This window comes from Anthonomus grandis, chromosome 5 (genome assembly GCF_022605725.1).
Source record: "Anthonomus grandis grandis chromosome 5, icAntGran1.3, whole genome shotgun sequence".
Taxonomy (NCBI): Eukaryota; Metazoa; Arthropoda; class Insecta; order Coleoptera; family Curculionidae; genus Anthonomus; species Anthonomus grandis.
In genome coordinates, this window is record NC_065550.1 from 670,740 (window position 1) to 683,785 (window position 13,046).

Below are 13,046 nucleotides of genomic sequence, written 5' to 3' on the forward strand. Positions count from 1 at the left end.
CGTCCTGGAAATCTGTCATTTAAATAGTTGCGTGCATTTAGTGAGAAATGTGGAGGAGCTCTGTCTTGTTGGAAAATCAATTCCCGATCATTGTATGCGCAGTCCTCTTCTATGATATCTGTTAGAGCTGGGTCGATGGCATTTTATAACAAATCTAAGTATCTCGCCTGTTAAATTTGCAGGGAGGAAAAAAGGGCCCACAATTAAATTTTCAAAAATACCAGCCCATACAACTTCTGGGGGGTTGTGTGTGTGTTTCGTGGAAAATTCTTGGATTGTTACCAGCCCAATAACGGCAATTGTGGCGATTGCAACTTCCCCCAATACTGCAATCTCTATAGCTTCATGAACCCTGCATTTCCAATATTCTTTTTTTTTGTTATGAACTGAACCTGTTTCGCGAAACTTTGCAACCAATTCCTGAACAATTTTCCCAAATAGATGTTTCTTAGGATGCCGTTCATTAAATAAATCCGCGACCCGATTTCCACACCCGTTTATTTAGCAAAACTACTTGACCTAATTTAAAGGTAAAGAAAGAAACTGGATATTTTTATTCACTAAGTGTGAAAGAAAGAATTTGCCGCAAAATCGACAAGTTCATTTAAAAGACAAAAAATTGGTTCTCACATCCTTATCGTTTGTTTACTTGAAATGATTAAATTAGTGTTTCGACTTAAAGATGTGTTCTATGTTCACTCTCGGTTTAGTCTCACTCTCTCAATAAATTTTAATGATATCGTCACACATTATTGTTCAACTTTCAAGAGCCCATATTTCTTGAACAAGTGACTCGATTTTTAAAAACTAAGCAGCGTTGTATAGGCAATGATGATTTTGCCGAAAATATTTTTTCCCATCCTGTAATGCGTTGCGGTACGTTTTCGATGGGCCACCCTGTATATGCTTTGTATCCTAATATGCCATGCGGTAAATGAATAAGTAATCTTTTTTTTACTGCAAAACAAATAAACCTAATTATATTTTGTAAAGGTTGAGAAAACCCTATAGACACTATAAAATAGCAATCGCAGTACATCATGTTTTTTTCTTAATAAAGATATTACTAGGGCATATTAATATTTACTTATATAAAATATACTTACTCCATCCTATTATACAATACACTGTAGTCCCGTGACTTTCGGAGAAGAGGTTTAAGAATATAAGATTATGCAAATATAATCCTTCCATTAGCATAAATATAAAATTGGATAGTATGACGTACCACTGAACAGTTATGAAGGCTTTGCAGATCCATGTCTAAAAAAATTAATAAACATTTATTATTATCATCAGAGAATTTATTAAAATTTCAGGTGGAATTGGCAATATATCATTTGCTACCGTAACTTAAGAAGATTCTTTATGGTTTCTTCAAACTGTAATTATAATTTTATAATTATTATAAATTTGTAATTTATTAACATTTACTCTAAAAACATCTTCCAACAGGCATCAAAGTAAATGGAACATATAGCACATATTACAAGACAGTTTTACCACTAACCAAAAGTCTTTATTTTTACTCTCGACACGTGTTTCGCTAACGATGTTATCATCTTTGGGAGAAGATTAAAACTTTTTTTTTTGAGTGTCACACAGGGCCGTAGCTACAATATGGCAGATCAGGGCACCGCCCTGGCAGGCAAAACGACCGCCCTGGTAAAAAATTTATACAAAAATTAAATTTAAAAAATTAAAAAAAAAATTCTCTATATACCAGGAACTTATTAGTAAAAAGCTTGAATTTTGTTGGTCATTTAAACTAAATTTAAAGTATTCCTGTTTAAAGCTTACTTTTCCCTTTTAAATAAAAAATTTCCGCAAAACGGGTAATTCGTGTCGACCTTTTATTTTATATAACAAACAATATAAAGAATTAAGGATTAAATACATGGGTATGGGTAGTGATTTTAAATTATATGTTTTTGTTATTTATATTTTTTTGTTACTGTTAGTGCGTGTTACTGTAAGTTTACTTAATAACTCTTTTACAAGATTCCACTTATTTTCCATAAATTTATTAGAATTATATTGGTTAGTTTGTGTTTGGTATTATGTTTTTTACGTTATTTATATGATGTGTTCGGTAGTTATAGAAACTCAAAAAATAATTTTCAATAAAGGTCGTCTTATTAAAAATATTTGTTTAATATGCCTTAATAGTAGATAAAGGTTGCAAAACAAAAAAATGCATTTTCGCTTGCAAAAAAAAGTAGAGCCGAAAAATTTCGCCCTGATACAAACAGAAACCTGGCTACGGCCCTGGTGTCACACCAAAGGTTCCAACCATAGGACTATATAACAGATCTGACATTGATACAATATTAATAACTAAATCTTCGAACTTGCAAAGCCATTATTTTTAAATTTAACACAACGTTTCGGTTGATGTGTATCTCCAACTGTTATCAAGCGTAAATTAACAATAATTACTATTCTACGTGCTTATACAAGGTGTCCCGGAATTACATCGCAATATTTTACCAGCCGCATCTTTGTCTAAAAATAGGACAAAAACTTCATATACAGGTATCTTGAAAAGTGAATCGTTTTTATGTTACAGGTTGTCTTATAATTCCTATTGAAGATGGTTTTTTGTTAATATTTTCGAAACGCCTGGTCGTTATTTTTCGAAATTTTTATCGTATACTACTGTTAGAGCACCTTTTTTATGTAAAAAAGTTGGTTCATTTTAATTTTACTATCCACATAAATAAAAAGTAACCAGAAAAAAAGTTATGGCATTTTTATCTTTGCTGACCACTAATTTTAATCGACCCCGTATACATTTTAGCATAAAATATTATAATATCAGTTAGTAACAATAATAGTAGTATACGATAAAATTTCGAAAAATAAGGACCAGGTTTTTCAAAAATATTAACATAAAACCATCTTCAATAGGAATTATAAAACACTCTGTAACATAAAAACGATTCACTTTTCAAGATTCCTGTATAGATGCGGCTGGTAAAATATTGCGATGTAATTTCGGGACACCCTGTATACTAACGATAGGTGTAGTCATGTGGAACGTTTGATCATGCGTGAAACCTGACAGTAGAGGTCTCCAGAAAAAGAAGTTTTAAGTAAAGGACTTCATCACTTCAGTAGAGACCATCAACCTTCTCCAAGCAAAAGATGACGAACTTCGCTCTGAGGTAAGGAGCACCCTGGACGAACTGACGAAGCAACCACCAAAAACGAATATCTCCACAGAAGATAAATCTGCACTCAGAGACCTAAAAAGAGACACCGACATTAAGATCCTTCCGGCGGACAAGGTCAATGTAACAGTTATAATGGACGTGGATATTTATAACAACAAAGATGAAAAGGTCTTAAACAAAGTTGAATACCGGCTGCTTACTAAAGATCCTACACCAACAGTAGAAGGAAGAGTCTATACAGTTTATATTCAGCTCATATTTCAGATGCATTGATGCCGACCAAACTCACTCCACACCACAACAAACCAGCACACTTCTATGGACTCCCCAAAATACATTACGAATAGGCGGTATCTGTTTCTCATGTATTATGAGCTCCTATGACCTATTACCAGCTTCAGGGATTCGCTTAACATCCGACCATACTAGGTTTTTGTTGAACATCATTAGACCACTGCAAAGGAACGCGGAATCTTTCGTCAAAAACTCAACCCACTTCGTCGAACTACGTCAAGCCACCAACATCGGATCCGGGTGACAGCCTATTAAGGTTTGATGTTGAGAGTCTGTACACGAATGTGCCCATCGAGGAATCCTTGAACATCATTAAGGAAAGACTCAGGAAGGACACGACCCTTGCTGAACATACTGGACTACCACTTAAGGGAGTAATGGAGCTTTCGGAAGTTGTTTTCCGTAATGCCTACTTTCAAGTCAAAGATAGATTTTAAGGCGGATTCCCAATTGGATCTCCACTATCTCCAGTCGTAGCCAACATTTACTTGGGGTGGATTGAAAAGCACGCTATAAGAACAACACATTCTAAACCCAAGGTGTGGTTTCGATATGTGAATGATTCATCATCTGGGACAAAAGCGAGGCAGAGCTAACGGACATTTTCGAACACCTCAACAAGATTAGATCCACCATCAAGTTTACTATGGAGTTGTAAACTGAATCAACCCTACACTTTTTAGACGTTCTTTTGAGAAAGGATAACGGGCGCCTTAAGACTTTAGTCTATCGCACACCTACGCATGACTGACCAGTACTTGCACTATAACTCAAATCATCCGGGGTCACTATATAAAAGGGCAGCCCCAATTTGCAACAACAGTGACGACCTTAAGATGGAGAGAGAAAATATCACCAAGAACCTTCAATAAAATGGGTACCCTCTAAAGTTGATCAAAACAACAATCAAGAAAGCAGCGGTAATAAAAAGAAGAGAAGCACAAGAGTCAGAGGAATCCTCACGATTTTGGAGAATATGAGAATATTATATGAGAATCGCTAGAAGTTCAACGTGAAAACTGCCTTAACGTCGAATACAACCACACGAAGTTTAGTGTCGAAGACCAAACCAGAAAGCCTAGTAAACACCAAGAACTGCATATATCAAATACCATGTGAATGCGCGGACTCATACATTGGCGAGACAAAACGACCCTAGGAAAAAGAAGTCTGCACGATATAATGCGAATTTCACGCATGACCAAAACTTCCACATGACTACGCACATCATTAGTATATAAGCCCGTAGAGTAGTAGTTGCTGTTAGTTTACGCTTGATAACGGTTCGAGATACACGCCAACCGAAACGTCGTGTTAAATTTAAAGATAAAGGCAATGCAAGTTCGAAGATTTAGTTATTAGGTATTAGATTTAGTTATTAGATATGACATAGTTCCAATGCACATCTGACTTATGGGAATTAACATCAACACAAAAAAGACAAAATTCCCAGTAACATGCAAATTGGATGAGTTCCAGAATGCGAAACTCTCGTACGATAGTGAAGACATAGAGCGAGTAAAAAACTATAGGGACTTGGTAAATGATTGGTCTTCAGACGTAGAAATCAAATGTTGGGTAGGCAAATCGAGAAGGTCATTCATGAGATTCAAAAAAGTCTTTAGGAACTCTCACTTTGACTGCACTCTCAGAATAAGACTTAGAAAATATTACATATGATCCGTACTGTTCTATGATATGGAAGGCTGGACATTGAAGGTTAGCATAATGAATAGGCTGGAAGGATTTAAAATTTGGATCTATCGAAGAATCTTGAAGGTTCCATGGATCAAGAAAAACCAACGAGCAAATTTTGAGGATGGTAGGAAGAGAACGCAAATTGATGGTCACGATAATCACAGGAAAATAGCATATCTGAAACATGTGCTACCCAACGAAAAATACCGTTTGCTCCAACCATTATTGGAAGGAAAGTAGAGGGAAGAAGGGGTTTAGGCAGAAAAAAGATGTCGTGGAATAGGAACCACAGGAAAATTAATTAACACCACCAGAGATAGGAAAAAAATTATCAGAAGTAATCGGAAACATCCATTAATAGGTAGCAGCGGAAGAAAAAAAGTTGGCTCCAGAGGCACGACGTCGGCTGTTTTTAAAGCATTTGCAGTCTTTGAATAATCTGTGGGAACTAATTGCATTTATTACTCCTTAAGTGTTTGAATAAATGACTAGACTTACTCTCACGAGATGTGTTTGGTTGCAACTTTTGCCTGAAATACTGTGGCAATTTTTTTATGCATATGGTATTGTTTTTGTCCTTCGGTTGTTACCGTAAATGCCTGAACTACCCGGCAACTTTTTGATTTATCTACTTGTATATGAAGAACGCCTTATAGTCTTTTCTATCTCAGATAGAAAATACTATAAGGCGCCGAAGAGCCACTTTATCTTATATGGCATATCATAAATTGACTTGACCTCATATTTCCAGTGCTTAGTCTTTTTTTTATCTTTCTATAAGACTTTAATGAAGCCTAATAAACTGTTTTTTTTTTAATATGAAATGAATGCCTTAATGAATTCTTGTCCTGCTGCCTGAGACCACCTGGCTATTGCTGCCATCAGCACTGAGTCCACAATATTTCTTTTATTTTAAGAACAACTGACAGCAATTAGCTAACTTAATATTATCAAAAATATTAAAAAACGAATGGCAAGACCCCGTAACATCACCTTTGGTAGAATTGGTATAACATACCTGCTAATAATTAAAAGATCTTTCTGAATGTGGTAGACAATGGAGTAGTAACTCAATGCTGGAGTTGCCTTGTCTTGGGTTTTAATAAAAGTGAAAACTTCGGTTGGTAAGTATCTTCTCCAACTTAAACATAAGTAAAAATTTAAATACTTACATATGTTATTTTTGTTTTACCATCTTCATAGGTTACATCATTTGACATTGCTAGGCCGTGTACAAATAATAATTCTTTTAAAAAGTACATGCATGCCCTCATTATGTATGATATAAAAAGGTGAATATGTAACTTGTTCCTCTCACAGTGAAGTTTTCTGAAAGAAAAAGCCGCTTTATTAGAAATTAGTTAGAATAATGGATTTATCGTAACGAAGTAAATACTGATAAATTAATTAAACAAAATAACATACTCCATCTACAAAAATAGTTAACTGATTTATTATACACTGAACATGGTCACTTAAGGATACTAGAAATATTTATTTCCTACGTTTTATTTCGATTTAAAAGACGCGTCAATATTCAGACTTGGTCTGTAGTCCTAGCAGCTAGAAGAATCTTTAGGTTATATATTAAGTAAACCACTGTTCCAGAACATTCGCCAAATTTCTAAGTACTGTCCCGAGATGTCGCGAGGTATGTATAGATGACGGACCAGATGATTCCCAAAAGCCGGAGAACATCACTGCTGTTATGTATATATTCGCAGTGCCAAGTTGGTATATTTTTAGCCATATTGACATCCTAATTTTCAAACTTGTGTGTTGCGAAGAGGCCTTTAAAATAAGGTATCATTCGATCCCTCTTTCCATTTAAGATCTTAAAGGTTGTGTCACTCCCGTCCAGGGGGCTACACATAATAACGTGATTTTTTACCAAACTTGTGTCCCTCTCGAAAACAAAATCGACAGATCTGAGCGTTTTTTTCAAAAAAAAACTGAACTTCCGGTAAATGTCTCTGTTTCGTTTTAGATGCGCCAACCGTATATAACCAGTATATTCGGGGTTAAAATCGTTTCTACTTTAAATCTAATGATTAATATTCAAGGAATTGGATTTTTTTTAAATAATTTCAGCAATTATTAATATCTCTCATAAGTGATGGTCCAAGAAAAATGACATCCGATTCCTCAGCATTTAGGGATATTATAATCTAGTCATCTCCATATCCTAAAGCGATATGCCTTTCTTGTGGGCATTCTCTTATCACCTGGTATTGTAACGTCGAAGGTATTTTACTTTTGCTTAAGAGAGTTTATTACTATGGGTTGAAAGGTGTTATATTATCATAATTCCTATTATCATCCCAAGGGTTGCCGTCCATGTATCATCTACAGGGCCAAGTAATCCTTTAATACATCAGTACATTGAGACATTCTTCAGAGTTTGGTTCTAAATAAGATTCACAAAATATTACATATGTATTACTGCTTTTTGTATGTGTATTGTGTATGCTCTATATGTATTACTTCTTTTAATCAGTTTTATGACATTCATCATAAGATCAAATTATTTATGAATGATCAAGTTTCACCTTAACAGCAAATTCTATCAAATCACGGGTTGTTTTGCTGTCATGGCTGGACGCACACAGAAAGAGCAAAACAGTTTCAGTCAAAAACGTTTTTGCTTCAGACGAAAACGTTTTAGTTTCTACATAAAACATTTTGTTTAAAACAGAAACAAATTGTTCCTACAACCAGTTTATGTCAAGATGTCGACTGAGAACGACGAATCAGTTGAGATTGCACTTATTTTCTGGCACTGGTTGTTACTCCAAAATGAAACAGCACCTAACAAACAATTGTGGGTGCATCCAATAAATGAGAAAAGAAATGCCGAAAAAACTCTTCAATCTTTCCTGACCAAACTAAGGGCAGATGAAAAAAAAATTTCACTAGAATGAGCTCCGCTTCATATGACTGCCTATTGGAACTAATATCTAATAAAATTAGGAAAAAAAGTACAAATTGGAGGCCAAGCATAACACCAGAAGAAAGGCTATTGATTACACTCAGGTGAGCTTTTATTTACAACACAATATTAGGTAGGTACATTATATTTGTTTAATTATGTTCATAAGTATTCATAATTATTAACCTCACTAGGGAAAATAGAAAACTCTCTATTTTGATCTGGCATTGGTTGTATGTTTCTTTCAGTACTAAACATATAGCTTTCCGTGGAAGCAGGAGAAATTTAAATCACTATTATTAATGTCTTCGTCTTTTTGTCCCGTTTTGGATTTCAAAAACGCAACCATTGGTTCAGCTACTAACTCTGCCGCACTTTCTTTTCTCAACTTCTTGGGTGGATTTTGATTAGGTATGATGGAAGGCGTGGGTCTCGGCGTGGATATGACAGAAGGCAACGACTATAGGACAAATAGTAATGGAGACATGCAAGGCGATCTAGGATAGTTTGTCACCAATTTATATGACTACTCTCACCATTTGTCTGTAATGGTTAGCAACTGCGTGAAAATTTGATCAACTTTGGAACTATCCCAATTGCTTAGGATCTATAGATGGGAAGCACATTCGAATGCAGTGCCTGATAAATGCTAGTTCGGCTTATTATAATTATAAACATTTTAATATCATCATTCTTCAAGCAGTTGTAGATGCTGATGCGAGGTTTATAGCGGTAGATGTTGGTGATTTTGGTCGGAATAGTGATAGTGGGGTTTTTAGTGAATCAAATTTTGGAAAATTATTTCTCAGGGATGAGTTAAATATTCCACAGTCCCGAAAAATATCAGAAAGTATTAATAATATACAATATCCTTTTGTTTTCATTGGAGACGAAGCATACCCCCTTTCAAAACATTTAATGAGATCCTTTAGTAGAAATAATTTGACTATTGATAAGTGTATATACAATTACCGTCATTCAAGAGCTCGTCGAATAGTCGAATGTGCCTTTGGATTGTTGACAAAAAAGTTTCGCGTATTTGAAACTACTATGTTACTTTCTCCAGAAAAAGTAAAATTGGTTACATTAGCTGGCTATGTACTTCATAACATGATTCGAGAAAGGGAAGGTAGTGTTAATGATATTCATGAAGAATTGTTATCACTTAAACAAGACTAAAGAAACCAGCTGCCGGAACAACCTAACTGGAGAAGAGCTTCAAACGCCGCTCTGAGAACACGTAATGCATTTATGCAATACTTTAATTCGCCAGAAGGGTCTGTACCATGGCAAAACAAATTTGCTTTTATAAATGAATAAAATATTGAATTAAACGGCCAAAACGAGGATCCAACGATCGACGTCGAGCAGCCTAACTATGACGGAACGAGCCTAAACGTGCCTTAAGGCACGCGACTACTCAGTGTGCGTCGCAGTGGCGAAGCGTGAACTCTTTTTTCGGGTAGACAAACAATAAAAATCGTTAATTAGAGAAAAATGTGTCTTTAATATTATTCACTTTAATGAAATACAGAATAAAAGCACATGAAATATTAACTCAAAGAGAAAAATTATGTAGTGATATAAAAAAGAAATAAATAATTACTACTAGCATAAAAATATAGATAGATAAAAATAAATACTACTTACAAAAAAAACACAACTAAAATACAATTGCCAATATCGAACAGTCGTTCATAAATAACCACTAAAAAACCTTTTCTATACACCCAAAAATAAAAATACTAATTATTAAATTACTATAGCACGCGCCCCCACTAAATGCAGACAAAACTGAAGATGTATTGCGGCCGACCAGATCAAGCGTGTCCATAAACAATAACCCTCAACAGCATAATAAAATAGCTGGTAGACTTCGATAGACGAAAGCTCGAATGTCTTCCCCGCGAATAATTTTTGCATACGTAATAGGCTGACTGCGGCCGGACCTCTGTAGCCTGCTTGATGCGTATTTGGTTCGATATGCTCCAGATTTCGGAAGACAAATATCTTCCAAATATAAGTCTTCCTGGGGCTCGTATACATTAATTGGGTGGCAGCCCTGTATTTTTATCTTAATCGGTGCGGCAGGCGGGGCGCGCCTTCGGATTAATCATGTTTAGATACTATATAATAATAGTAAGGATAGCGACTACGTTCTGTGTTAATTTTTTTTAAATTTTAATTCAACAATTACATGAAATAATTACGTGATAAATTAATGACAAATAACTGGATAATTTTGGGTAGACAGTGTCTACCTTGTCTACTCGTACGCTTCGCCACTGGTGCGTCGACTTGTAATTTGCATGGGAACAACAACATAGAACGCTTTTAGTCAAAAACGTTTTTGACTAAAACTGTTTTGCTCTTTCTGTGTGCGTCCAGCCCTGTCTGTATCCAAGTACGTGAATCAAAGATTGAGAGGTCAGTTTATTATGCTTTACGTGGGAGTGATACATTCACTATTGCATCTTATTCTGGAGATTATATAGAAAATAGCTTTCCGCCAAGGCTTCAAATCCAATTCCCTAATATGATGTCTCCCTCTATTTCTTCACGAAAAACCGTCATTCTCTTGTCCTTGTGTTTTTCGGAAACTTGTTCTTTTTAGAGTGCCTATCTGTTCCGGATATTGGCTATTCGAATAGTTGAATAGTTAAACCATGGTCTTAAGTTTTTCAACCACGATAATCTCCTTCTGCTCAATCCTCTTGCTCCATATGCTGCAAAAGGACATATTGGATCTCATTACCCATTATATGTCCAAGATATTCTAGCTTTAGAGTCTAACTGTATTCAGGACTTAACACATTTCTTTTCCTATCCTTTTCAGCACTCCTGTATTGGTTATTCTATGTGTCCAAGGTGTTCATTGGATTCTTCAGTAGAGCCATATTTCAAATACCTCAAGAGTTTTTGGAGGAAGCCTCCGTAAGCATTCACGATTCCACCCCATAAAAAAGAATCGATATGTAGCATCGCAATAGGCGAACTTTCGTTAACAGCCTTAAGTCGTGATTGCTAAAAAATATTTACATCCTGACGAATTGTTTGACATTGTTCTGACTTTTTACGCGTCTGATCTCCATAGAATGGTCCCAGTTATCATTTATGTATGTGCATTTGTGGACTATTTCTAAAGGGGTTCCGTCTATCAATAAAATACCACGGGTGTTGGTTTTTACTATAATTATCATGAACTTTGTTTTGTTGGTGTTTATTTCCAAACCATATTGTCGACTGTATAATAACTGTAACCATAGGCTAACGAGAGAATGAAATTTTGTCTGGTTATTCTATGCTGTAACACTATTCAGTTGTAAGCTAGGTTGTTTGCAAATATAATGGTCTTATCTGACCTTTATTTTAATTTTTTTAATTTTAGGAGATAGTATTAATCCCTGCCTTACACCACGTAATATTTGCATATCCTCGCTTGTGTTTCTATATCTACGCTGACAAAGCCATCTAATTCCAGTAGAGATTCCTGATGATTTTGAGGTTTTTCCTATCCTGGCCAGCTTTTGCAGAACCATCATTTTGGTATGCCGTACTTGATCAAACGTCTTGTTATAATCTAGGAAACATGCGTATATATCGCTAGTTGATATCCCTGCATCGCTTGAACAACATCTGGATCGAAAATAGAGTATCTCTAGTCCTTACAGCACTTCTAATGCTGAATTGGGTTTCGGATATCTGTTTCTTACATACTTTAAAGTTCGTAAACTGCTTATCGAATATTTAAACGGAGAAATAATTTACTTAGAAATCTGAAAACACCAGGACTTCTACAACTAATATTCGCTGTGGTAAGAGTCTTGAAGAAAAAAACAAAGCGTCATAAATGTTTAACGAAACTGTTAAACATGTCATTTAGTTTTATACAAATTCGCTGGAAAAAATGCTATTGTGTACGTTTTTATTTATAATCGTACGGGAAGAAAGTAACTATTAGCTTCGAATAGGTAAAAAACTAACATTTTGGAACCGAATTCTAAACTTGAGATGTCTCTGTTATAAAATATAAATTACTATAAATATTATAGCCTAATAAAGAGAAAAAGGATCCAATTATCTCCTACTGCATGCAATTGTTGTAGAATAATAACCAACCTTTATTGCTTTACTTACTTCAGAGTAATCAATATGACTAGAGCAATGACTAGAGATAGTAGAGAAATACTATATCCTACATAGGCGGAATTTTTAATTAAAGGCGCCCAAGTGTTATATATCTGAACAGTCTCGTTGGCCTCTTGCATGGCTGTAAAATCGGCAAAATTAATGCTATTCCCACATTGCGTCAAATTGGTCCATGTAATATTTAAATCTGTCCTCTTAAACCAAGTGCCATTATCTGTGCATTGCTTTGTTACCATGCCAGTCTGAAATAAAATTTTGTTATTTAGTCTATTTATTCTAAGATTTCGTAACATATAAATTATTAATTCGCCTAATGCTCATATATACAGGGTGGCCCATTTAACTTGAGACATCGCAATATCTCAAAAACTAAACATGTATCCAGAAAATGTTTCATGTGAAGTTTGAATGGTTTCCAGGAGGCCATAAAATGACCTCATCGGTTTGACCTTAAGTGGACGTCTTCAAGTTCAAATGAAGGTCAACTTAACTTTTTTGCATAGAAACATGCGACTTCTCCTTTTCAAGATATTAATTCTTGATTATTTTACGAATTTTTTCCTTGACAATAACATTTGCCCTTGTTGGTAGTATCTGATGATCTATCAAAAGGAGTGAAAGTATCTTATGATAGAATTTTATTACCAACAGAATCGAAAATTTGAAAATAAAATGTTCAAAGTGTTGACCTTCCACTTCCATACATTTTTCGACTCGCTTTCTAAACGATCGATGAACAGAGTGCAGCATCCGTGGAGTTATCTACCCGCAATCCTCCGTGATTCGCAGCTTCATATTTT

The 13,046-nt window shown here is 35.1% G+C and overlaps 1 protein-coding gene across 5 annotated transcripts in view; it reads right to left on the minus strand.

Moving 5' to 3' along the window:
* LOC126736033 (vasoactive intestinal polypeptide receptor-like) overlaps positions 1-13,046 on the minus strand; it is an 83,583-nt gene that overhangs the window by 32,819 nt on the left and 37,718 nt on the right. For all 5 annotated transcript variants that reach the window (XM_050440229.1, XM_050440228.1, XM_050440227.1 and 2 more), the window contains 3 exons: positions 12,235-12,488; positions 6,341-6,497; positions 1,107-1,263 (listed from right to left, as the gene is read on the minus strand). In XM_050440229.1, the coding sequence (XP_050296186.1) occupies positions 1,107-1,263; positions 6,341-6,497; positions 12,235-12,488 (568 nt within the window). The remainder of the gene's footprint in view (positions 1-1,106; positions 1,264-6,340; positions 6,498-12,234; positions 12,489-13,046) is intronic.